Genomic DNA, 26,721 nt, shown 5'->3' with positions numbered 1-26,721 from the left:
TCGAAGCTGCAGAGCAGTTGTTGTCCACCACCATGGGAGTAATTTATCCATGGGTGTTTTAGGATCTCATATTTCTAGGAAAACTTGTTTTCCTGTAGGAGAAACTAGAAGTTTCCTGTTTAATCACTTCTTTCCAGAACAAGTGCAAAAATAAGCACCTTCAGACATAACTTCTCAAGACAGATCTAACCTTTTTCTGTCCAATGTCTCACCACGCCTCTGGGCTGCCTAATTCAGAGGAAGCCAAGACACTTAAGATAACTTTACTAAGATTCATTTTCTAGCATGTGCAATGCCTACAGGCATACATTTTGAGCATAGTCAAGATTTAATGAAGCATGATTTTGACTTTCTGTTTCTCTTTCAAGAAGAGAACAAAATATATTTTTTCTTTTTTTTTTTTTTTTCTTTTTTTTGTCATAAGGTTTGGTATAGTTGTGTAAATATGAAATAGAAATGCTTTACATCAAATTGGAATGCCACAACACTGTACCCACATTTTTCCCAATTTTTCCTCCTTTGTGCTTCAAAACTGCACTCAGGGAAAACTTTTGCAGACACTGTTTCTGGTAGTGGTCACCTGACAGCTGCCACTAATAGAGCATCTATGTGCATAATTGCGGTTTCAAATGATGTTCACATAGCCCCTGCTTTTGTGCACAAGGTTCACAAGCCTCAACTGAGTCTCACTTACTCTTTCCCAGAAAGTTTTTTCAGGCTCTTCTGGCACAGGTGGAGTTGTGGCACTTGTTGAGCTGTGACAGTCACTTGTTTTAATATTTATGGGGAACAGGGAGGGAAGCGATGAGTGATGAGAATGACTGCTTAGCTTCTTTGAGTGATTGCATCTTTGAAAGACATAATCATGATATACACCTGCAAAGGGTAATGAACTGCCTTCTTCTGAGGAATGAGAGACAACCTGCTTTGCCCCTAGTAGAATGACACTTGCTGATATCACAAACAGCTAGAAGGGGAAATAAATCTGGGTACAATGGAGATGACAGAGCACTCTCAGATAAAATTTCTAGTCATATCCCTCTCAGGCACTTTGAAAGTTTGCCATGAGTCAAAACCTGTGAGATGTGGCTGCACAATGAGTGACTATTGCACCTTGCAAATAGCACAAAACAGCTTTTACTCTAGCTAGACTTTTGTCTACTGGAAAGGCTAATTATGATTTCTGCACTTGCATTGATGGAAAATGGCAGTTCTGACATTTTCTCAGCTATATGACACCTCTGCAGAACTGGTACAAGCAGGGAAATGTGTCACAATTGTTAGCACTTCCAACAATCTGGAGATTTGAAAAGAAATGGTTTTCAGTAAAAACATGACATGTTCTTCGGAATTCAATTGCAGAACACTTAGCTGTCTTTAAGCTCACATCTCAATAGGGCATGTTTTATGGGATCCTGGGGTATGTGGATACCTTACACAGACACGGGAGGGTTGCCCACACAATGATGCCACTGGTACCAAAGTTAGCTATGGGTTCAAAACAGATCGCAATTTTAAAGCACAGTGATGGAAGGGTTTGGCTTAAAAGGGGAGAAAGAATAAAAAAGCGGGAGAAGGGAGTATGGCTGACATGGAAGTTCCTCTACAAGGCTGACTTAACAGCTAATCAACTTGCTACTGCATTCCGGATTAATGTGCTAGAAAATGTGAGTGTGCAAAGGCAGTTGCATAGACATGCCATGTATTAAGATAAGGACTTATTTGATTTTCCATTTTTTATAAGCCCAAACAACAGTGAGACCTTTCTTTACCAGAATCAGTCCTACAACAGCATGTTAGATCAGTGAAAGTCTCAAAACTGCTGCTTTCAACAGCACAAAGGGCCAGTCTCAACAGACTTGCACAACACAGAAAATGTCTCGATAGAGCACCAGTTCTCCAGTGTGATTGACAAGGCATGGATGATGTTACCACCAACAGTTCAAGAGAGAGAGATTGAAAATAGGACCTTGCATTTCCCTTATATGACATTATTCAACTCTGGGAATGAGAATAAACCCAAAGTGTGTAACAGTTCATGTGATAACAATTATTTTCTTGACAAACAAAGCTATAAAAGTGCTGAATGGACTCTTTGATGGTGCTTCTGGCAGAATGAACATTTTAACTAGATAAGACTGGTAGGCAAAGGGTAGACTGAACCACATCAGTCTCTGTGGTATTTTGGCCAGACTCACGTGACTCAATCCTGTGAGTCAATTACCAACTATGTGCAAATGTATTTTATTAGCATTTATTAGCATTTAATACAAAAATCCTCCTGCATCCTTCCAAGTATGGCTGAACTCTGTTGAATGGCTATATTTTGTCCTCTGGCATATTTCACTGCCATCCTGTAGTTTAGTTATCCACTTGGCCTTCCATCTCCCAAATCACACCTCATTGTTTCTGTCTCAAGAAGGGCCTCTCAAACAGCAAGCAGATCAATGACCTCTGCCTGGGTCCAGATCAAAATTAACAAAGGGAAAGAAAGCAGGAATAGAATCAAAACACAGTTTTGCTAAGCAGGCAGGCTGACTTCTGTAACATATGTGGTGGCTCTTGGGCAGAGGTCCCACCTGTAGAGTACATGAAGTTTTAGTGCAAAACAGCTTGGGAAGGGAGGTGAGGCCTGCCAAAAAAAAATCTGGAATGAAAACTGTAACTGCAGGGCTATTACAGTGGTGGAACTACCCCTTGAGGTGAGATTACTGATGTTCCTAATGGACTGAAAACAGCATGGAGACCTGGGAGTTACAGCACTGCGAGGAACTGAGCTGTGTCAACATGGATCTCTTACGAGGATGCAGCCTGGTTTACAGAGATGTATAAAGAAGTTTAACTTGATACTTTTTTTCCTTAGTTGATAGCATACACTCTGGATGATGCTGTTTGAATCAGTTTAAGTATTTATGCACCATGATACCAATCCATGGGTGTAAAGAGATAGAAGTTTTGGCCTGTACGAACCAAATACACTCCGTATAACTAGTAAGTTTCCTGGCAAAAACTTATTAGATGTAACACTGAATTGAAGTCAATTACATCACTATTAAATTTTGATGTTGTACACAGACAGAAACAATCATGCTCCCATCACCATTTTACATACTGGATTTAGTTACACCCACACAATCCAGAGAAAGAATAAGCTGTACTCACTTTTGCACGCAACAAGAGTGAACACTGTATTTTTAATTTGATAAAAATACTTGGGGAAAGATTCTTAGGACAAGGTGATACCTGCACAAGGCTACAGGGCAGGAAAGCAGTGGAAAAAGCTTGGTAAATGTGAATGTCCAAGGCTTGAGCTGATGGTAGCACTAACACATCAAACCATGGATGAATGCTTTCCTCCTTAAACAACAGAGTTCAGCTGGGGGGAAAAAAAAAAAAAAAAAAAGGAAAAAAGAAGGAAAATTTGTCTATTATCTTTAAATATTAGAAGAATTTGCCTGGATATTTCTCATTGTTGCATGGAGAGCAAGAGGTATAGTATGTAGTGAACTGTGGAAGAATAAAACACGGGTTACTGGTGGAAGACTTGGCAGGAAGTAACTTAAGACTGCAGCTCAGCTGAGAGGTGGATAAAATTACAATATACATGGAAATTATCTCCTTAAAAAGACCCATCACATAGTGACAGACTTTGCCCAGCACTATGCAGTTCATAAAAACCAAACCCACAGAGGAGAGCCTGTTACTGCATTACAGTTTCTTATTTTACTACTTTATGAGCATTACACATACTTAGCACTGTAGAGCATAACTCTAGCCTGCAATGAAGTCTGTAGGTTATAGCCTAAAGATATATGTTACATTGTATGTAGATTGTATATCCTGAAGATACACAGTAAAGATTTAGTGGTATAATGCTCTCATTATACCAGAAATATTAATTTTGAATGTGAGATTTAAAATAAGTCAGTCTTGAGGCAGTAGTTTTTAATGGTTCACATTGGTTTACAAGCTAGGTCTTCAAGGCAAATTACTTCTTTTCATCTCTAAGAGGTTTACAAATGATGGCACTATCAAAGTAAGCTTTCAGCCCTGTACAATCAAATATTTAAATATAATTGCACCTAATTACTCTGGATTTTTAAGGTTGTTAAGAAGAGTTTGCATAAATACTGTCTTTAAAAGGACTACATATAAATAGAAATGTAGATTTACATAGCTGTCATCTTGAAATATTTATAAAAGGGAATTTCTAAAAAATAGCATATGACACAAAGATAACTCCAGATGCATTAGCAGGAGTAAAATGTTTCTTGTAACTAGAGCATCCCAATAAATACCCTCAGAAACATGACAACAATGTTAAGAAAGAGCACAACACTCAAGGAGAGATGACCTGGCGTGTAACTAGTTTAAGATGTGGTCAAAGTTATTGTGCTTTCATTTTATGCAAAATAAGGGCTAAAAATACATGTTAGGTGTTGTGATTGAAAATAACTCTGGGAGAAAGGCCCCAGGAGCAGCTTACATCACCACTGGAAGCTGGCAGGTATTCCTCTGGTAGCCAAAGGCAAAGCACTCTCCTGCCAAAGCTGATAAACCAAAAACCCAAAACCAACCAGCCAACAAAACTCAAAAAAACCCACAACCCCAATTTTACAGCTGTTTGTATTTCTTTAAACCCAAACAATTTCACTGCTCAATGTTTTGAGCAGTTTCTTTTAAGCCACTGTGATTCATTTAATAAAAAGAAAAAAATAAAATCTAAAAGAGAAAGTGCTGATTTTTGGGTTGCTTGCAAAAAGTGACTTTTCTTTCCTTCCCCTAACTCGAGATGATTTTCAAACAGTAAACACATGCACTTTTGTTTTTGTTCAGAAAAAAAAAATAAATTTCAAATTAAAATTGCTGACTAGCTCTCTATTCATTTCCTACAATTGTCTTGCTTCCTAGAAGCAAATGTCCAGTAGGACGTACCTGGACGAAAACCTCCAAGTTAGCAATTTGCGTTTAGTAAGCTTTCCTATGTCTTATTAAAAAAAAAAAACAAAACAAAACAAAGCAAAAAACCCCCAAACCGACAGCGCTTATTCCCTGCCAGTTCTCGAGCCCGGCCATGGCCAGGGCGGGCTCTGTGGCGATGATTTCCAGCACCGCCCCGGTATAAGAGCCGCTCTCAGGTTCGCTCTGCTCGGGGGGAGGGAGAGCGGCACCGGCACCTCAGCTCCGCCCGCGCCACCGAGGCGGCACCTGCAGCTCCCGGAGCAGCACCAGCCCCTGGCGGGGCGGGGGGAAATCTCACCCACCCCTACACCTACACTTCCACCTCCGCCGGGCGGGGCGGGGCTGGGCATGGGGGAAGCAGAGACACCGCGTCCTTACGGTGGAGCAGCACTCTCTGGCCGGCCGAGGGGAGCGCCGGCGGGGCTGCGCCTTTAAGGGGCCGGGGGAGGCGGTGGCGGGCGGGCTCCTGCGCGCCGGGGCCGCTCCCTCCCGCCGTCCTTCTTTCCCTCCCCCGCCGGCCCGCCGGGCAGTGCCCGTGGGCCGCCGCCACCGCGGGAGTGGGACGGGGCACCGCGGCATCCTGACTCCCGCAGCCATGGCCGGGCCCCTGTGCCGCCGGCTCCCGCTGCTCCCGCTGCTGCTGGCAGCCGGGGGGCTGCGAGCGGCGGAGCGGAGCGGTGGCAGCAGCAGCGCCATGGAGGAGCTCGCCACCGAGAAGGAGGCGGAGGAGAGCCACCGGCAGGACAGCGTGAGCCTGCTCACCTTCATCCTGCTCCTCACCCTCACCATCCTCACCATCTGGCTATTCAAGCACCGGCGCGTTCGCTTCCTCCACGAGACCGGCCTGGCCATGATTTACGGTGAGTCCCGCCGGGGCCGCGGCTCCGCCCGCGCCTCAGCCCTCGGTGTCAGCCCCGGCAGGTGCCGGCAGGGGCGGGGGGCGGCGGCGGGCCCGGTACCGGGCGCGCCCCTCGGTACCGCCGGAGGAGCACCGAGCCGCTAAGGCTGGAGGGCGGCAGCGCCGGGGTAGGCCAAGCCCCGGGCAGGGGGAGCCCCTCGCCGCAGAGCCCGGCCGTCTCCGCCGGTGCTCCTGGATCCCCTCCCCGGCGCCTTTACTGGGGTTGGGGACAGAAGGACACTGAGGGGGACACGCGGTCCGCAGCCTGCCGTGCGCAGCAGAGCGGTGTCCTGCGGGAAGGTGCTCCCCAGCGCCGTGGCCGTGCTGCCGGGGACAGCAGTGATGCCTGCCGCGGAAAGGCAGCTCTCCGGCCGTGCTTCAGCAGCGTGGAGTGCCGAGCCGTGCAGGTCATGGCTTTGGAAAGCGCCATGGCGCTGCCCTCGCCGTGCTGTGGCCGCACCACGCGGAAAGGAGCGTGTTTAGCCTCCGGGTTTGCTCCCTGGCTATCAGAGCGCTGCTGTCACCCGCGGCCCGCGTTTGCGGATCCTGACTGACCGCAGCGACACTGACCAGACACCCTGACACTGTCCGCGGCTCATCCCGAGCCCTCCTGGTGGAACGAGGGCTCTACTGAGTTGAGTTCGCCCACTGCAGGCCCCTCTGCTCGGTGAATGTGAGTAAAGGCGACAGTAAATCCCTCAGGGGAAGCTGTGTCTCCCCTGCGTTTATGGGGCTGATGGTCCAGAGCAGCTGGATAATGTTCGTGCTGCGGGCCCGCTCTCCCTGGTGCTGGCAATGCCTGGCGCAGAGGGCGGCGGGTGAGCCTGAGCTGCGGACGCAGAGCCCTCGCTCCGCGGGGAACTCCAGAGCTGTGTTCGGTGTTCAGCTTGCCACGCAGAGCATAGTGGGTTGCGGTGAAGAGCAGCCATCCATTTGAAAAATTGTCTGCTGGTGATTGGCTACTGCCATAAGCGCCGGGGGCACTTCTTCTTCGCCAGCGGTATCTGTTCCTGCTGAACCGTGCGAAATACCTGCCCGATGTTGGTCGGGATAAGCGTATTGAGGGTAACCACACATGAGAAATTCAGCACTCGAGGGGAGGGGGGAAAATGAAGCTTTTCCTCCCCGATGAGTACTACTGCTCTTGAGGGCTATGTGATTGCTTGCAAAGCAGTGGAATTTTCCTCTGCTGATGCTTCTCTTAAACCATCCCAATTTGCTCTTAGTCACTGATCTCTTTGCTGCATTGCTGTGTACTTCACATATGCTCATTGCTGAAAACCAAGAAATTAACAGCTGGGCATATAAGTAAGTTATGCACTGGCATGATAATGCTTATCAGCTGAAGAGTGCCCGGGAGACAGTAGATTAACTATCTGCATTGATTGGAAAAGGGACAGGGTAAGGTGGTACTGAAGATGTCTAGATATTTCCTTAGTGCTGTCACCTTGGAAAGTTCATTTATGATGTTTTATGATGATTTTAGTGGCTTAGTTTATGCTGAAAAATCTTGTGTATGTGGGTGTGCTAATGCATGCAGTACAAGTGTCAGGGCATCAAGGGCATTTGGGTATGTGTTTTGATGAGCTGCGTGGGAAATGAGAAATTGTTCAGCTGGAGAGATTCTGCCTCTCATTAAACTCAAATTAGTTTGCTCTAACACATAGTTCCTGATCTGTGAAAGGGGTGTTAGGTTCCCAATTTGATGTGCAAATGCTGAAATTTTGTTTTAGGAAAGGCACTGTGCTCTATCTCTTTCAGCCCCACTGGCAGCATCCAAAAAAAGAACAATTGGCTCAAACTATTACGTTTTCTAAGCGTGCCCTCACTTAAATAATTTTGTTTTCACAGATTGTTCCTCAATATACTTGCCTTCTAAATGATTCCCCTTATTGTATCAAAATACATGCTGTTCTCCCTCCCAAACAAACTGACTCTTGCCTTTTCATGGCAAACATCCTAGGAGACTTGTTCAGTGAGTTCAGTTTCTACCTAGCATGGTTAACCTCCATGCTGATAAAGCTCTGCTGAGACCTGGCTTCACTTTAACATTTCACAGACTTTCTATAGAGCAAAAAGAACAACACAGCAAGTGCCATAGTAACTTTCTGTTATACTTCTGATAACTGGGCTTGAGTCTCCTCTTCCTGCCTTGCCGCTTAAAAGACAGCGGTTAAACTGATAGATGGGTTTCTATTTTGCTGATAACTTGCTGTCTGAGAAATGCACTTTAAAAAAGGCTATATATGTATTTACAGGGCAAATGTTTGATCACTCTGCCTTAAACACAAAATCATAAGGCAATAAGTCAAGATTTTGTTGTTTGAGTTCTAAAAGCGCAAGTATCTATTAGTGCTAAATAAAATTGAATTTAGTGCTAAAATTGAATGTTGAAACCGTATCAAGGGTGCTGCTCTGTGAAAGTTAAATACTAGCAAATGTCAGCTGCTCCAGCAACAGTATTGCTAGCATTGCTGATGCAAGTTATTGTGGAGCAATTAAAAAATAATCCAACAGAACCCAAGCAAGCACCACACTGCCACAACAGAGAAATAAGGAAATTGAAACTTTGCTGACACATGTCTTTCAGCTTGTGATAATGATCATGATGCTTGCTGTTCTTAGTGTTGGTCAGAGTTGGAGGATAAAGCGTTCCAAGACATGTTTTTCCTGAAGAGGTTCGGTGGTGACTTTGTTTTACGGACTTATGTGCTCTGCTGAGAAGCATCACCATGTGGTAGGAGCAGCAGGACATGGACCATGCCCCTGGACAGCTCAGGGTGGGATTAAGGGTGAGAAGTGATGGTGGGCCCTTGTACTCTGCTCCTTAGGAGGCAACCACCTGGATAAGCAGGTGTTTCCTAGCAGATCCAGTGGCAGCACTGCCAGTAGGCAATTTGTCCCTTTTGATAAGTGGCAATTCAGGCAACTGGCCACCCACGAATCAGCACAGGTGTCAGCCCTGCCAGGTACCTTCTTGTCTGTGGGGCTGTTCTGGAATGTCTGGGGCCACACGTGCTAGTGGTGCAGATAAAAGTAAAAGCAAACTGGACTTCGGTACAGTGAAAGAAAAACAGTATATGAAGGGGAATATAATACTTCTATTGCCTTTTGTGGCAAATGAGAGAGAAGCTGTATGTCTTCAGGAAAAAAATATTATATCTGTTCTGGAATAGTATGTATCAGACTAAGTTTCTCTGTTCACAGAGTAGATACAGAAGAGGTCTATTTTTAGCTCATCTGGCTCTCTGTTAGAATTCTAGTATCTACACTTGCTAGAGATGACCTGACTCATCTCCACTGCCAGCAAAATAATGTCAGTTTTGGTTTTTAATAAGCCACTTTGACATAAGCCTCCTAATACTAGATTTAGGATCATAACTGAGCACCCAGTTTTGAGAACATTATCCTTTCTCTGTCAACCTGCTTGTTCTTCCTGAATATTATTTTAAATCACTTCACTAAAGGCTTTAAAAATTAGTCTTGCTCAATTTTTTGGCTGCTCAATATGTTTTAATTGTAATGAATTTTTTTTTCTGTAAGCTTGCTTTATGGCCTGTGGCTGGGTGGAAAAATTATAAATTCATCTTGTGAGAGAAATTTAGAAGAAATGCTATGTAGCTTTTATTAATCTGCATGTATTTCAGATCTGCTCCTCAGGCAGGGGTAGTTGGATAGCTTATAATTGCTGCTGTTTCTGAAATACCTTTGGAGTACAATTCATCTCTAGTCCTCAGGGCAGTGATTTTGGGTTTCTTTCTTTGTTTCTGTGGGTTAGGATTTTGTTGTTGTTTCTGTGGGTCTGAGGGTTTTGTTCATTTGTTTCTATAAGGGTAGTTATAGGTTTCTATAGGTAATCTTTAATTAAGATAAATTAGTTCATTTTCATGTTTGTTAACTTAATCTTCACCAGAAGTTCTGTCAAATCAGCACCAGAAAACCCTCTGATCATGGCATAAGCCAAAGAAGAGCGAAATGGCAACATGGATTTCTTTTGCACGAGGAAGCCTTTGTTGCCACACCTGGCTGCTAAAGCTGGTACTGCTCTGCAGCACTGTGTAATTACACAGGAACCATGCAGAGGCTGGAGGGGGAAGGTGTTCCTCTGCATGTACTGTAATTCTCATCTGAATTAGAAAGTTATCACAAACAGATGCCAGATCTGTAATACTGCAGAGCTGACACGCCTGCCTGCCTTCTGCTCCTGTGTGAGTGCTCAGGTTGTGTTGGCTGGCATGTGCTGAGCTGAGGGGAGGTAACCTGATGTCTGGTGCACAAGCTGCTTTGTCAGAGTGAGATGGTTCCATGATAGGTTAATGTTGCACATCTCTGGGCCCTGTAGGAGCTTGAGGTTTTTCCTTGCTCCAAAATAAATTTTCTGAAGTGGACACACTTCCAATTTTTCATTGCTACTTTGCAATAGAAATATGTCTCTATACAGGTCTACCAATGATTCCCCCTGAAAGAACACGAGGACTGAACTGCTCTGTAGATGGAGAACATCTGCAGCAACTCTAGTAACTTCTGCTCTTGGTGAAGATGAGGAAACAGAAAAGGAGATGGTGAGGGGGTATATAAAAGCTATCAAGTCCAACAGCATGCCCAGAATTTCTTCTCATCTTTTCCCCATCTCAGTGCTTCTTTACTTAGTCTTTGGAGATCTGTATTTCTGGCAAGAAATTGTTGTGAGAGAGGTCCAGGTTCTCACTTGTCTCCTTTTTTTTTGGTAAAGTAGGCCTTTGTTTTAAAGATGGTCATAGAAAGGTGATAAGGAAAGTTTCCTTGGCTGTGTTAACCAAAAACTGTGACAACTAGTGTGTAATCTTATCTCTGAATTTCACAATACTGCATTGTAAATTTTCTGTTATGAACTGTAATTGGTCATTCAAACAGAATGAACAATTCAGATACTTTTTTTTAGAAATGTAATTTAAAAATATTGTGCTGAACAGAAGTATTTATAGCTGTGTATTCCTTTGCAGCGTACCTTTAATAAAACTTTCTTAATTCCTGTGCTATAGAAAGATTAGAACACCTGAACACTGAAATTGCCTTCACACAAAGCAATTATCAACACAGCAGGGAACGCTTCTGGGTCACCTGTACAGGCAGTCCTGGGCACCATCTAGGAATATCTGTGCAACCTGTGAAATGCCTTTAACTGAACTTGTGAAACACCAGAAGCTGAGTGTCCTGGGCTCACTAAGAGAGTTACTAGAGAGAGCTCTAGACCTCTGCTCTGTGCCCTCCCAGCACAACTGGAAGCAGATGTAGTCCTTGCCTCTGACTTATCCAGACTCTCCCTTCTCAATGGATTGGCCTTGACTCCAAGCCAGGATGTGTTCCTGCAGCCCGCATAGATAGCTCTGGAAGCAATGATGGGAATTGATTCCCTGTGACAGAAAATTGTCATGGTTCAGCTAGCTATGATCCCTTTATATCCTCAGTCCCCCAAACCTCACTTTGTAGGTGCATAGCAGCCCTTAACCCTGCTCCTTCTTTCTCAAAGTTGAGCTCCCTTTACCAATCAGCTCTGCAGAGTACTTCAAAACATCTTAATAGAGTTGGGTGAAACCTTTTTCTCACTTCTGGTAGGGAGCTATTTCCACCCCCATCTGCTGCTATCTGAACAACCATTATCTCCATTAGGTAGAAATGACAGCTTCACCTTCAACTGCTTTAGAAACCGGATACCTGAAGCAGGAACCTCAGCTCCACCATTATTAAAGTATAAAAAAAAGGTTAGAGGACACAGTTTGCACTCCAGAATTATGTATGGCCTGTTAGGGGCCAGAAATAAAAATATTTTGCTGTTCTTATCTAGGCCTTTAACAGGTGTTGTGTACCATGGATGCTCTCTCCTTGCTTATGTGCTGAATGCTGAGCTGTCCCTGTGTGTTCAAGAGACAGCCTCAGTATTTAACTCAAATCTGTTGTTTCCATGCTGACAGCCAGAAATACCAGCTTGTAGACTTAATTTTTTTCCCCCAACACAGTGTACTTATTTGTGACTCAGGATTAAAGCTTTATCCCCATTAAATACTGAATATAGCCTTTCTCACCCTGCTTTAGACTAAGTGGTGTCTACATTGAAAGAATGTGATACAAGCAATTCTTTTAGAAGAGTATTTATGTTGAAGGGATTTTTACTAGTGTTGTAAAGAGTACACAGTCATTCTCAGCAGTTCAGATCTTTTCTGTCTACGAGAGATAGGTAATTTAACTAAAGTGCACTGCTTTTTTCTCCCCTATTAAAAAGCACTTCAGCCTGCAATTAGCCGAGTGTGAAGGGAGAAAAGCAAAATTGTGGGAAACTGCTGGTTTGAGTTTTTTTCCATGCACTGAAATCAGACAAATCACTTTACTTTAGGAGGACCTAAAGGGCCTTGAGAGCTATGGTGGAAGAAACTGTTGGGCTTTGCTTCTTTTCTTTCACTGGGGAGAAAGAGTTGAAGACTCCCTCTAAATTAAAGTTGAGGAGATGAACTCTGCTCTTAGCCAGAGGAGATCCGTGATTTCTTGTGCTTTCCTCATGGCTTTGGTATTCCATGTTGCTTTCCGAAGGCTGTGTGGAAGCTCTCCATTCCGTTTGATGCAGATATATGTGTGAGTGATCCATGGAGAAAGATCACACCCTGTCCTGGCAGAGCTCTTGTGGCTGCAGCACTGCTGCCAGGGGTGTCCGTGGGCTTGGCTACATTGCTGGCTCAGCAATGGGGCAGATCTGCTGCCACGGGAGGGTCCTGACCCTAATGCCACACTGGTGGGACATGCAGGTTTGCTGTAGCCTGGGCTACTTCTCCACACCTGTCACTTTCTCTGTTTGTAGCTTTTTCAAAATGTCTCTTCCTTGTTGAAATACGTCTGTAGTAGATGGTTTTAAAGGCCCCTGAAACCACCAGAGTACCTGTTGAATGTTTTAAGTGTATTTGAATATATTACTGGTTCCTCCTCTGTTGCCTTGTAAACTCCTTGGAAAGGGAAGTTTGAACAGCAAAGCTGTGGGTCTTGGTGTGCTGGATTTTTGGAAGTGTTTAAATAAAGTTGACTGCTTATTCAGAATGCCATTCCATAGCCATCTTTATTTCTCACTTAGACTTAAAAAAATAAGCTAGGATTGAGGAGATTTTAAGTAAGTTTGACACGTGCACCTGCTCCTTTATTGTGAAACTGGGGGACTGTTTTTATCAAAAAAAAAAAAAAAAAGGGTGGAAACAAAGGAACATGCTACAAATGTATTCTAAAATGCAATTAACTTGTCTGTGCAGAAGATGACAGTCTTTAATGTGCTGGCTGTTTATGGGAGTGTGGTGTGTGCACCTGCATCTCTTGCCATCAGTAGCTCGGTGAAGAGAAAGCTGCTTGGTGTCACCTACGTGTGAGAGTCTTCCCTGTGTCAGCTCTGCAGCAGGGCACGCCTCGTCCACGAGCGGTGCCGACATACTGGGAACGTGGTTTCTGCTTCTGAGGCTCAGAGGCTGCTCCGTTAGTTCAAGAACCACATTAAATGTGAAAAGTGCTGTTAACCTTTGCCACTGCTTTGAATATGAGATGCTAACAGAAAGAGGTTGTAACTGATGATAGTTTAAAAATAGCAAGGGTCCCACATGGGTATGACTAGCTTTTGGTTTTTACTAGGAATCTGTTAGAATGAGTGCTATTTTCTTCCACACTAATTCTAAGAAATTACTTCCCCCACACATACACTTCTTAGCACTTGATATCAAGTCCTCCAGTAGTGAAAGGGGGCCTGCATTTTAAGTGCCATATGCCTCTCTGCCATTGTTTTACCACTTCACAATCCTTCCTATTTCTCACTCCTTTGTAACAGTCTTCATTGTACTTACTGATTGTGTAATGGCCTTTCTCCTGAAAGGGTTTTCCTTATCCACGAGAAAACTTGACTGTTCTTCTTAAAATGCCTTCTTAGTGAGAGAATACCAACTTATTTTAATTGGCTTTTAGCCTTGCTGTGTAATTGAACTCTTCTTGGGAGCCTAACTTCTAAAGGCTCCCTCTGAAGCATCAAAGTGGCAAACACAGAGGGCTCCCTGGCTAGCTGGGAGGAAAGGGTATTCACAGGAAAATTGAAGAGTGAGTGGAGTTGACATCACTGGTTACGCTGCAGTTTTGCACTCTCTGGAAAATACAGGAATAATATGGAAGAAGAAAACTGGTGTAAAGGCTTATTTCTGTTGGGGAAGTGCCACCCAATTGTTTCTCCTGGATTATATTTGATATTTTAGATGATTATTATGTAATATTATATATTAAGAGATGAGAAGGCTGACTGTAAGTGACCTTTCACAGACATGCCTGGCAGGGTTGGCTGTAGCATCCTCTCCTGGCTCATGAAATTCAAGTGGACACTTCTTGTTTGGTTTGTCTTGAAGATTTATACTTTGAGAGTCATCTTCATAATCTGCACAGCATAAAGGGTGTGGCATTGTCATACTTATTTGCAATACTAGTGTCTTACAGGGAACATATTCCCACCAGACACAAGTTACAGTGAATCATTCTTGGAAGAAGAAAAGTATTTTGAAGATATGTTGGTGTGAAATAACCTTTATGCTAGAATTGACTTTTATGTAGGCAGCTGAGTGTCAGGACATTGTTTCAGGGTAACCTTTATTTCTTTTGATCTCTGCACAGCAGTATGTCTGACTTGGCAAAAATTTGTTTATGAAGCTGATTTTTATATCTAGAGACTTTTAACCTTCTTTCAACCGTGTTCACTTGCGTTAAAACAATGTATGCACACACAATCTTTCTGATTATCTTTTGCAGCGATACATAGATTATAAAATTAATATTTTCCTCAGTACTACATGACTGAAGAGTTAGTGAGTGATTTCCTAATGATGATCTGCTTGTTAAGCTGCAGTAACAAAATATAATTGCAGCATACAATGATTATACATGTGCCTGCATGAAACAGAGAAATGTCAACATAGATATCTTGGTGATACTTAGTACTTGATTATGTCCCCCATTTCCTCAGGGAGCCATAAAAAGGGGTTTATTGCTATTGCTGGCAAATGCTTGAGTCTACTTATTTCAACATTTTCATTTTTTGATCCTAATGGTTTTGGGATCTCTTCCAAAGTATAAAAGATGGGATAGTTACATTATTTTTGTTCTCTGTACTTCAAACAAAAATATCTAATCTCATTACATCAGGTGCTTATGATGTTAGATAGTGTTTTTTAAACCCTAATTATAGATAGGGGTTGCATAATAATAATAATGCAGTAATTGCATTATTCTTTGTTCATACATATGATATAGCCCCTCTTCTGAAGACCTAGAGTTTGGGGCAGGAGGTGTAAATGTGACCTAATCTGCATTTTTGATCACTTAACCTGTGAAAGCTAAGGCCCCCCATCAGGGTCTCAATCTTCTAGGTACTGCTTGAACTTATAACTATGTTCTTAAAACAAAAACAAACCCTAAAATCTGCCTCTGAAGCACTGGGTTTGCTATGCTCACGAACCAAAGTCAGAGGTTGTCTTTACTTCTCTGTTACCAGGCCACAAGTTGTTTTTCTGCATCTCTACCACAGCTCTAAGAGAAAGCTGAGACTCTCAATTTTTGGAGCATGATGTCTACAAAATTTTTTTAGCCTCCTTTTGCTCTTCTTTCTTCATTTTCATGATGATGACATATAAGCCCAGCTCTCCAATGGTTCCTGTGGGTATTACTATTGTCATGTATTTTAGCTCTCCTAGAAATTGTATTATGCTGACTGTCCATTTCTTTTGTGGGAATCTCCTAACACTCTTTCCTTGTTACTTCATTTCTCTCCATGGTGCATCCAATAACTCATCTTAAAGCTGACAGCCTAGATTCCTCTCCATACATCAGACATACTTTTTTTTTTCCAGTCTAAACTAAAAATCTTTGCTCACTTCCCTACCTCATGGGAATGTGAGGATTGGCTCAATATCAGAATGGCTGAAATAGCTTGTCATTTTTATCTTCCTCCTGCTACCACGGTCTTCATCACCGAGACTGGTTCTCCTGACCGCTAATGAAACTATCTGTGCCTTGTCTTCACCTGTAACCTGTTTAAGCTGTGGAAGTTATTTCTAGGTAACATGTGAGTAAGGCATGAATTTGTGTGTCTGTCTACATATCTACAATCCAGGCTTTCATTTCAACATTGGCTCCTTTGATGTCCTGGTTCTCGAGGCACAGGAGAATTTTGTTCAGATTAAACCTTTGCTGTTTGTGTTGTAAGAAACTTCCCAGACCCTCTCTTACTTTGTTTCAGCATTCTCAGCTGTCCTCAGTAAAGTGAAAGATAAAGATGCCACTATCTCTAGGACCATTTAATTGTAGCAAGAATCAAACTAACATTTTTAACTTGCTAATAGACTGTGTCAAGACCAAAACCTGATTTTTAGCCCTTATACTTTAAAAAGAGGCTTAAAGTTTGACTTGTGAGTCTTGCCGCCCTCCAGGTCTCTTTTGCTATTGCAATGTATGGATTTCACAGCTCTGAGAAGAAAACTTGGACTATTATGATTATTTACCCCCAGGATTATGTTACAGAATTTTCCTTGTGCAGTCAGCAAGGAAAATTGAGTTTATTTGCAACATTTATAGTAAGCAACAAATTTATAACAAGTTTATAAGAAAATCACTCTTTCAGTAAGTTAAGGTTTCCAAGATCTTCAGAACACTTAAATGCAGAAAAGGGCAATGCATAAGAACAATAACTGGAGCTTTTGTAATTATGTCAAGCTGCCAGAATCCCAATGATACAACATGTGCATGGCATTTTTGATCCTTGAACAGATCACATTTGACCTGTGTGTGTTCACCCACACAAAACATGCATACCTCAGAGCTGAATTACTTTCCAGAATAGCCTGTTCTTGTGTAATACTCTGTCTGAGCACAGAGACAGACTTCTGATGCTTCACTTGATTGGAAACAGTATTTCTTTGCATTTGATTTAGTGTAGAAAAAATACCATTTTACGTGTGGATATGGTATTTCTTTAATGATACCAGAAAAAATTGTCAGCTAAAACTTAGGTTCTTCTTTCTATTGTCCTGATACATGAACTGAGTGTATGTTGCGTGGAGAATATAAAAAGGTCTGTGAATCATATACTGAGATAAATATATGACTGGTGGAAAGCTGATACACCTCAAGTTAATAGTTAGGTATACTCCTAAATTTAACTGCTCTTACTGTAGGTGGTTTTCCTGTTACATTGTATTTGCCTTACTGGTTGAGAGGCTTGAAACAGCAGCTTGTTGACAAATGCAGATTTATGGGAAGTTCCTGCTCAAACAGGGGCTTTCTGAGGTTTGGAGGCAGTGGACTGGTGCAACCAGGAAGGTGTTGAAGAGCTGTTAAAAAGGTTTGGGAAGACATTACTTATTTCTGTTAGCAGCAGTTTGCCAGAGATCCATTCCATAATGCTGAGCTTCAAAGATAAGGAAAATTAATTTGAAAACAGTATCATGTTTTTAAATTGTCTGTAATGTCTGGAGCAAAGCTCATTTTCGTCCTGTAACTCAAACTGACCAAGTTCCTCGGACTAGAAGTTACTACTGGGATGTTACATTTGCAGGAAATGTTCTGTTAGACAAGTGGTTGTATTGACCAGGAAAATTTATCTATGACTTAGGATTTCATGGTCTTGAGAATCAAGCAGTCTTGTTGTAAGCTTCAGTGAGCAGGAGGTCAGCCAGTACTGAAAAAGTCACCTAATCTGGCCAGAAGAAGTTGCAGAACAGATTCCTTCAGCAACAGGTACCTCAAGGAGAAATGCTTGGCTGAATTGTGTCTGTAGAGAGAGATGAAGGCAGAGGACTCAGGCTTATTGAAATGGACTAAAATGCTGACTATGGAAAGAAATAAATATTTGGGGGGTGGGATATGAATTTTTTTAGGGGTGGGAAATAAATGGCTGAAAAACTAGAAGTTTTCTGCAAAGAAGAAAAATATTCTGATTTACTAGTCTAGTTTTCCTTGCTATATTCCTGTGCTATTTATTTGACCTTTCTATTTAGTCTGTGGGTCGCAGTCCAGTAACCTCAAATCTTTTAGATAATAAATAGGATATCCTGAAAAAGAACACTTTCTCTTAGGAACTTTACTAAGGAGGGGAGTCCTGGCTGTGACTGGGGTTAGGCTGTTGAGGTGTACGGTGACAAAGGTTTTTGGAAGTCAGTGCCTGTTACACCATCTCTGAGCCACCACAAGTAAATTGCTCAGACCTTAAAAATATTTTCAGTCACCTGTTCATGATGCTGCTTTTTTTCTTTTTATTCCTCATTGCTTGATATACCTACAGGAACAGTATGATAGCAGGGGCCAAGGGAATAGTTGGACTAATGCTGCTCATCAGCTTGAAGCTAGAATCCAGTTTTTGTCACTGCTTGTTTATATGGGATGGGGAAAAAAAAAGTGTGCGTATTTACAGCTCCATGAAATACCAAGTATCCAAGCAATATAAGACCTTTTGATTTTAATTTTTGCCTCTTAAAGATGGAAAATAGTGCTAGGTCTCAAGTGCAACAGGAAAGGTTTGCTCAAGGTTGTTTGGGAAACTCAGTGCTGAATCAGATCATGAGCTGTGATTCTGTCCTTACTCAGTGATTTCCATCAGCGTTGTCTTTACAGTTCCAGGAAAAGCGGAACCCCTACTCTGAAGCAGTTGATGCTGTGCATGCTCTCTGCTCTTGTAATGATCACACAGCTAAACACGATCTGACTTTGCATATCCACCCGTGCCTTTTTTCTTTATAATAGCCATGCAAAGCAGGCAGGCTGCCACGTCTCCTATGGGAGAAGTGGTGTGAGTCAGAGAGTGTCAGGGTGATGGAGTGCCCTTCCCCATGGTTGGTTCTCAACCTAGCACAGAGGAGTGGAGTGATTTCTTGTGGCCCTTTTTTTCTGGTCAACTATTATGAAAAGAGGTCACTAATTTTCTTTAAGGGTGTCTGAGTATTGGTAAACCAATTAATGGGGGGTTTCCTGGGGTTTCCTGCCTTGTGGTGTTTTGGTGTTTGCCACAAGTGTCTTAATATTGGGCTTTGTGTGCATTACTCATGTTACAAGATCCTCTCAGTCCTTTATTTTCATTTGGTTTGGTGCAAATTTTTAGTAACTGTTGTGGCAGAAGGATTGTGTCACACCTTGTTAACTTTCAGTTGAATTTAATGGTAAGTTTTCCACTTAGACTGCTGGAAAATATGATCTTTTACTCAGAGAATAATCAAAACTAAATCCAGTCCTCAAAGCAAATACTTCTGTAGAGACCAGTCAGTATACAGGATAATGAATATGTGAATTTTATCTATGTAGTGATATTATCTGCCAATCTTTTTAAAAAATTGTTATGTTTGTGGCCTGCAACTTGGCAGCCTGGCACTCTGAGTGTTTTCCCAATGATCTGGCAGCTCAGTCTGTCAGCATTTAGCATGAGCAATTGGGCACACCTTTTGTCAGAGCATTGCTATTGTAACAAATATGTCACTTTCTCCTGCACCCATCTGGATCTCATAGCCTGAAACATGTTGATAACAATGATAATGCTGTGCTCATCCCTGAAGTCCTGTTCCAGCTATTTATTCCAGAAGAATACGGTAGGCTGAAGAGTCTATCTGATTTCTCAGGATAATTAGCTCCAATCCCAAAACTGGTTCTCAATACCTAACAGCTAGGTAACACTTCACTGTAAGGCGTAGTTATCCAATTTGATCTCCCATTTATTGTTGCTTAACCTGCTCATATTTCATAACAATTTCTCTTGCTTAAATTGATACAGGTTGTTTAACATAAAAGCAGAAAAAAAAAAATCTTTTTACTGGGTGGCATTTGCAATTGTATAATTTATTTTTAGAATTTGGGAGAAATTTTTTTTTATTTGTGTTGGGCTTTAGCAAAAGCTTTGTGAAGCTGGTTTGCCTGCTACTGAGGAAAGGCTCACTGAAGCAGGAATTCTCTTGAGGTCCTTGGCATGAATAGACATTACAGCAATAATTTTTCTTTTCTCAAGAACTATTTTAATTGCTGTAGCTTCAGAACACATCATTGTCAGGACCTGACATGAACATACTTTTGTACAGAAGCAGCAGAAAGCTCCACAATACCTGCAACAATGTTTCAGCCTATCTGTAACCTCTCTTTATTTCTGTCATTCCTTCTTTCTTTGGCTTACTGATCCCTAAATGAAAAGGAATGGGGAAAGGTAGCCCTTCTGTGTATTTGGGAGGGAAGGTACTGTGAAAAAACTTTATTCATACAGAAACACGTGATTTTTGAAATACAACTTTTAAATGATACAGTGCTTCACAAATCATTCTTACTCAATTTCTACCATTTTCCTGTTTTGTTTGTAATGTGTATGTTTTCTAGCTGACCATTGTACAGATCAGCAAATCTTCAGTGCATCCTCTGAAGGCTTGGATTTTCTTTGGCTTGATTTTCATTACAGCCCTATTGCCATTCTTTGCAATCTGAAGAAAGCCTGCATTCATAAGTATTACTGCATCTGCAATGGATGAAGAATAAGTAGGAATGATGAACTCCAGCGGTCATGAATGGGCAGATTGTCCCGGACATTTATTCAGTTGTCAGTATATTGTGGAGTATTTGGGCTGAAAAAAATGTTAGCATTGGGTAACATACTCTTTTTTTTTAAAAGCACAGTAGAGTACTCAGAGAGGGTGTATAGTCCAAGACACACTAGCACAGTACACGCTGTCTCTCTTCCTAAGTGTGATTGATTTGTTTATTTCTCACTGAAAGCTTGTAATTTTAGATTTTAATTCTGCTTTCCATTGCTAGCTCTGCTTATCTTATCAGACAAGCCTTATCAAAAGGTGCTTCCAATTCTGAGTGGGATGCTGCACTGTGTTATGCCAGGAGCACTGAAGAAGGAATACTCAGCTGTGCTGGTGGAATATCAGAGTTGATTCTGGAGTCTGAAATGTTCCCTTTGCTTCTCAAATAAAAATAGTACTGTGACCAAGAGTGCCTTCAGATTCCAATTTACCCTTGATGGGGCAGGTGTTGGTAAATGCAGATTTTTTTTTTTTTTCCATGGTGTTTGGATAAAGCACTTCAGCAGTTCTGTCCTCGGTGATAACAGTCTCTTCTGCATAAGATGTTAACTGAGAAGTTGCTGTACTTTCAGGTGCCATGCAGCACTTCCCAGTGCTCTGTTACTGGGGCAATTTAGGAATATCTCATGTTAACATCTGGTTCAGCTACAACCAACACTTCAAACAGATAAAACATAGGAAGCTAGTACAATGTAATTTAAAATAGTGAATTACAGTGAGATTGTTTGGTGTTTTAGAGGGTATGTGTGAGTAGTGTGTCTGGTACAGACATGTCTTGACTGCCTGGGGCTTCTGATTCCATTGGCAGTAGCTGGTTTAGCAACTGCACAAATCAAATACATGTAGTAAAAATACAGCATTTCAGTGGGTGTCATTTATTGCACACAGTATTAATATTCTGGTCTGAAGAAGGTTTTCTTGCCTTTGAGATTTCACTATGAAATCTCTTCTGGTTGAGTCAAGCAATTATAGCCAGACTTCGATGCAGCTACTGAAGTGGTGAATGTTAGTGGTGCTTTTCGAAGACAATCTTCTCTGAACAGTACTTTGCTACTGGTAGTTTGCTATTGACAACTCTTGCATGAAGGCCTTTGAATAGCAAACTAAGAGCTTGAAAAATAGCAGCTGTTTCAGAGAGAGAGGGCAGGAAGCAAGCAATGCGGAAAAGATTTTCCCTTGATGAAGACACAGTGCTATCTATATAAGCCACCTAGGTGCATATTTTGAACACTGGTTTCTTCAGCTTTTCTGTGAAATTATTTTGTATGTACTTGCAATCTTTAGGATCTTTGCTAGTGCTAGACTTGAGCACACAGTGTTGTGCCCTTTTGCATTTCTCTGCTAATGTACCTGTGTTCCCTTGTTTGACAGGAACTGGTGTGACTGCGTTTCCTGACATCAGGACATCTGTGATTATTGCTCAAATATGTTGTTAATTTAATATTTGCACTTCTGTAGACATCAATTGCCCAGCTGTTACCTGTCAGGCTGGATTTGTATTTCTATAGCCATGTCACAGATACAATTTTTTACATGTTCCTACTTGATGATTTTGACAGGTCACACTGAAGGAACTGGACTGCATAGTATGTTTGTATGAACCAGCTTCCATTGTTATTCTGACACAGAAAATTTAATAACAGTGTCCAATATTACTATACCCCATGTTCAAGTAGACTCCTAGCATATTTCACAGGTCTCTGGATACTGCAAAAATAATGACTGTTGTACTCACACTCTGAAAGTGTACCAGATCAACCTGTGCGCTGCTTCTGCCCATTCTAAGAAAATGCATCATTGTGTTTGTGCCACTGAGCCTCACCTGTGCTTCCACTGCACTAGTCCAACTTGTCCTTTATCTTAGACTCAAGGATATTGTGTTTCCAGCAGCAGTGAGGAACAGCTCCTAGATACTGTTGGAGATAGTGTATCCAAAAGAGCAGTTCACCTGGAACAGTTTACTTCAGAGGCCTACTATCCTCATGGTGGTGTCTGTTAGCTTCTAGCAGAGAGGTTCAGTGTGGTATATATCAAATTGTCATCACGTCACATGTTTCTGTAAAGTTTTCTTCCTTCTGTTCTTTGGGAATGTGATGGCTGCTCCCAAGTTTCACACGATCATTTGCAGAGCTGTGCTATGACTTTATCTTGCAGGTGAGGATTTGTGGCAAGGAACAAGATCTAAAGCATTTCTGCAGTTTCAGCTGCTCCTTTCTGATGCCTGCAATTGGGGTTTTCTTTTCTTATGCTCCCACATATACTCTCATGTATCAGTGAAACTTAGAAAGCCCACAACTCCTCTCAGTTGAACCCCTAAATACTTATTTGTTCAAGAATGTCAAGTCATGCCTCCTGGTGAAAAGGGACTTGTGGTTGTTGGCATCACCTGGTAGCTCTTATAGGCTCAAGCCTGGAATCTAACTGCAGACAGCATTTAAGACTTTGTCACTCTTGGAAGAGACCCATCTTGCTGATAACCTTAACAAATTTCAACAAAGTAGACATGATCCTAGCAGCCAGCAACCTTCTGTGAGGAGTAGCAAGGCTAATCTTAGAGTAAATCCAAGGCATGTGTTGGAATGAGGCTGAATTTTATGTTTGAGCTGTCTAATCCAGCTCAGTGTTCTCATGCTCTGCCTGCTGATTTCTGGGAGTGGAGAGCAATTTTCTAAAGCAAACTGAAATTAAGTTTATTGTGCTGCTTGTGCAGAGTGGAACACTTTAGTTTGCTTTAGAAAATTGTGTTCTGCACAGAAACATGCAATTGGAGTTAAGATGAAGCAATGATAGCAGTGATGGAGGGAAAAGCCAGGGGATGCAGCTCCATGCAGTTTTGGTTACAGCTTCTTTGCACTTTGCTTCTTGGGGAGTATTTTTGTCTTTGCTTTGTTGTCAGTCAGTTTGCCATCACCCAGCCCTTTTCCTCACTCTCTGAACAATGTCACAGTGCCCTTCCCTGCCCCAGCATTCATGGGTTTTCTGGTGTCCTGTGAGTCAGTGCTGTAGTTCTGATCAAGGTAAATGTGGAAGTCTAGTTAAACATAAGAACTGTTTCTAATCTTTCATAACTAATGCCATAATTGTGATGGAAGCCTCTTTGGAAAATATTTATAATTTTATTTGGATTTTTTTCTTCCTTGTGTAGTAAATGATTCTTTTAACAGCTAAAACAGCTGCTCTTGTTATTGTGACTTTTTTTGTTATTTAAGAAGTCTTGACTTCTTCTTTATTTTTTAAAATCCCCTTTAAAAATCTTTTATGGAGGTCTCTAGTTAATCTTTTACAGTAAATTTATTTTAAAGCACAGGCATCAATGAGGATAAGGCTTAGTCTAGCAAGATAGAATTATACAAATTTTATTTGATAGAACTTGCCTTGTTTTTATGAGACATTTCCTCAGAAACTAGAACTGTGAAATACTGTTCTGGCAGAAATATTTTCTACTACTTGTCTGGAAAAAAAAAAAAATCAAATTGCTTTTTATGAAATCATGCCTTTTGCAAAATCTACAGCAATATTAGATGAGGATACCACAGTGACTGCTCAACCTGCCGGTATTGGATTGCAAAGTCTTGAGCCTTGTTGACATCTGTGCAATTTGTCTGGCCTTAATATTTAATAAGCCTCATACTCTGCAACCTCAGAGTGAGAGCAGCTCTTTTAAAAACCACCTTTTACTTTTGTCAGAGTCCTTACCCAACTCTTTAAAGCTAGAGGTGTGCTTGGAACACCATGTGTGATGGGTAGAGCAGTCATCAATTTTATGGCTCCATGCTCCTGTTGTATTAAAGTTTCAAGGAGTTTGCAGAATGAATACTTTGTACAGCATTTCAGGACATTGCTCCTGCTCAGTGGGGACTGTGGCAAGACTCAAGTTGCCTTTTTAGGAGGATGAGTATTAGGAGTGTCCAGGTAGTGCTGCAGCCTGCATGTTCTGATTGCCCACTTGTTGCTGAATGGTTCATTGGGACCTAGATTTTCCACAGGGCACAGAGGAGATGAATGAGAGGGGCAATCCATATCTGTCAGTGAAATAGCAACAGTGAAAGCAGCAGATAAAGGTCTGCTGAAGTGCTAGGAAAAAGCAGCTGAGCCTGCTCCATAAAGACAAACACATTTTTGTGTTTGTCTCCACTAAAAAGCCATATAGAATCTTAGAGAAATACAGTCTGAAAAAAATTGTTTCAGCAGCATCTATGAACATACGGACTCTTTCATTCCAAACTTCTGATTTAAACTCTGTTTTTGTCTTTGTATACACAGGAGTCAATTTTTAGCATTGTTAATCATCTGCAGGTTCCCACCAGTTGGACTTACTTGTTAGAGTGGAAACTGTTCATCCTTTGCATTGTGTACTCCAAATTTGCTAGCTCGAGCTGGAGGCTGTTTTTGAAACTACTGCCTCTCCCAGTTTTTGGACAGTCTAAGTGAAGAATCTGACTTCCTTCATACTGCAAACCCTTAGTCAGTAGAAAGTAATGCACAAATTAAAAGTATTTGTCATTACATTGGTGTATTTCACCAAGGCAATCCATGCTGTAGGTGATAAAATTTTGAATTACTTTTGTGTAAGAAGCTGCGTAGCTGAAATTGAAAAGCTCTATTATGTGGTTTGGGAGTTTTCTAAAACTCTTCCAAAACATTTCAGTCTTTAAACCCACAGAAGTGGCTTTTTTTAGGTCTCAAAAGTGGTTTTAGCAAGTAACATTCAGCTGACATCTAAAGTAAAAAAAAAAGTAAATTTTCCTTTCTTTTTTTTTTTTTCCCTGGAGGCTTGAGTAAATTGTTATATATTTAATATTTCTTTTTCTCTGTAGTTATGACAGTTGCAAGTTGCAAATGCTTTGTCCTAGTAGGTCTTTAAGTTTTGAATCTGAGATTGAACTTTAAGATTTGTTTGCCAGACTTAAGTCGGTTTTAACTCTTCAACACTTTAGTTTGTTTTGTTTGCAGCTGCATACTTCTTCTTTTTCCCCACTCATGGCGATGAACAGCCTGAAAGATTAATGTGTGGGAGCTGCTGCAATCTGCTAATGTCTTTTAAAAGGCAAATCGTTAAATCAGAACTCTCTTCAAGTGCACCAGGGACTTTGAGTCTGAAAAAAATGAACTTCATTTAAAGCACACCTCTGGCTTTTTTTAACGTGAATTGCACAAAAGACATTCAATGTCTGCCTATGAGGTTTATGTGAACTCAACTCTAATACTCTGTGACATATTAAAACGTGTCTTCTGAGGTGTAAAAAGTATCATGTTGTGCTGAAAATGCTCTGTTGAACTGGAAGCCTCAAGCAGTGGGTTGAAAGGAAAAGTTATTTATCTTCTGACTTGGTGCTTTGAGCAACAATGGGAGAAATGGGAAATCCTAGGCTGGTTTCTTTTTGTTTTAACGCTTGGCTGCTTGGGAGAGGAAGAGATGACAGCTGTGTTTCCTGTTGGCTCTGGGCAAGTGCCATTCACCACTTCTAGTGGCTTCCCTAAATGTCAAGGGTACTGGTACCAAACCGAAGCTTGATGGAGGCAAAAAGGAGTTGAAATGAGTTGCCCTAGATATTTTACCTCCACTGAAGTAAATCTGAGGTCTTTATGTATTAGCTGGTCAAGCATTTGTGTTGTGAGGATATTAATAAGTGCACATACACTGCCGTTTAACCTGTAAATTCACATGGTAGAAAATCTTGGAGTAAGAACTTTTTAAAGTTTCAAGAGGAGTTTCTTCAAGTGTCTAATTAGTCATCTATCTCTTAACCATGTTGTCCAAAAGCAGCAGTACTAGCATGTAATTTTTAGAAACAAAAATTCAGTTGCATGCTCTCTGAGGTAGCTCTCTCCATGAGCAGTGTTGATGGATATAGATTGTCTCCCCACTTAGGGCAGGGTGGAGTAACCTTTTATCTATACATGTCATTGTTCTGTGGGGCTTTTTTTTCCTTCTGTTTAAACTACTTATCTGATACCAGGGCCCCAACAGGCGTATTGCTAATAAATGAGGTGCTTTTTCTGTGGTTTGGGATGGCCGTTGCAAGCTGGACAAAATGCATTATAATATACTGCATGCTGCTGTCACTGGCACTTGTATTGTTATGTCACAGAATTTTCTTAGTCTTTGCAGAAGTGAAATTGGATAGAAGCCAGAACTAGCTGATACTGTATTTTACTTGAAAAATCGAAATGGAAAAGTGAAAAGAAAAGGCTGTGAAGGTTACATTTGAGAAGAGATGTGGCAGGTTACTTAAACTCATGTATGCAAAAAGGGTAAAGGATGTGCAT

At 41.5% G+C, this 26,721-nt stretch overlaps 1 protein-coding gene across 2 annotated transcripts in view; it reads left to right on the top strand.

Moving 5' to 3' along the window:
• Nucleotides 1–5,461: 5,461 nt before the first annotated feature.
• Nucleotides 5,462–26,721, top strand: part of SLC9A7 (solute carrier family 9 member A7) — a 69,194-nt gene continuing 47,934 nt past the window's right edge. The window contains exon 1 of one of the 2 annotated variants that reach the window (XM_015635859.2): nt 5,462–5,822. In XM_015635859.2, the coding sequence (XP_015491345.1) occupies nt 5,558–5,822 (265 nt within the window). In that variant the 5' untranslated portion in view covers nt 5,462–5,557. The remainder of the gene's footprint in view (nt 5,823–26,721) is intronic. The other variant, XM_015635869.3, reaches the window with a different exon arrangement.

Source organism: Parus major, chromosome 1 (genome assembly GCF_001522545.3).
Source record: "Parus major isolate Abel chromosome 1, Parus_major1.1, whole genome shotgun sequence".
Taxonomy (NCBI): domain Eukaryota; kingdom Metazoa; phylum Chordata; class Aves; order Passeriformes; family Paridae; genus Parus; species Parus major.
The sequence above is the reverse complement of the archived record's forward strand: the minus strand, read 5'-3'. Positions and strand labels throughout refer to the sequence as shown.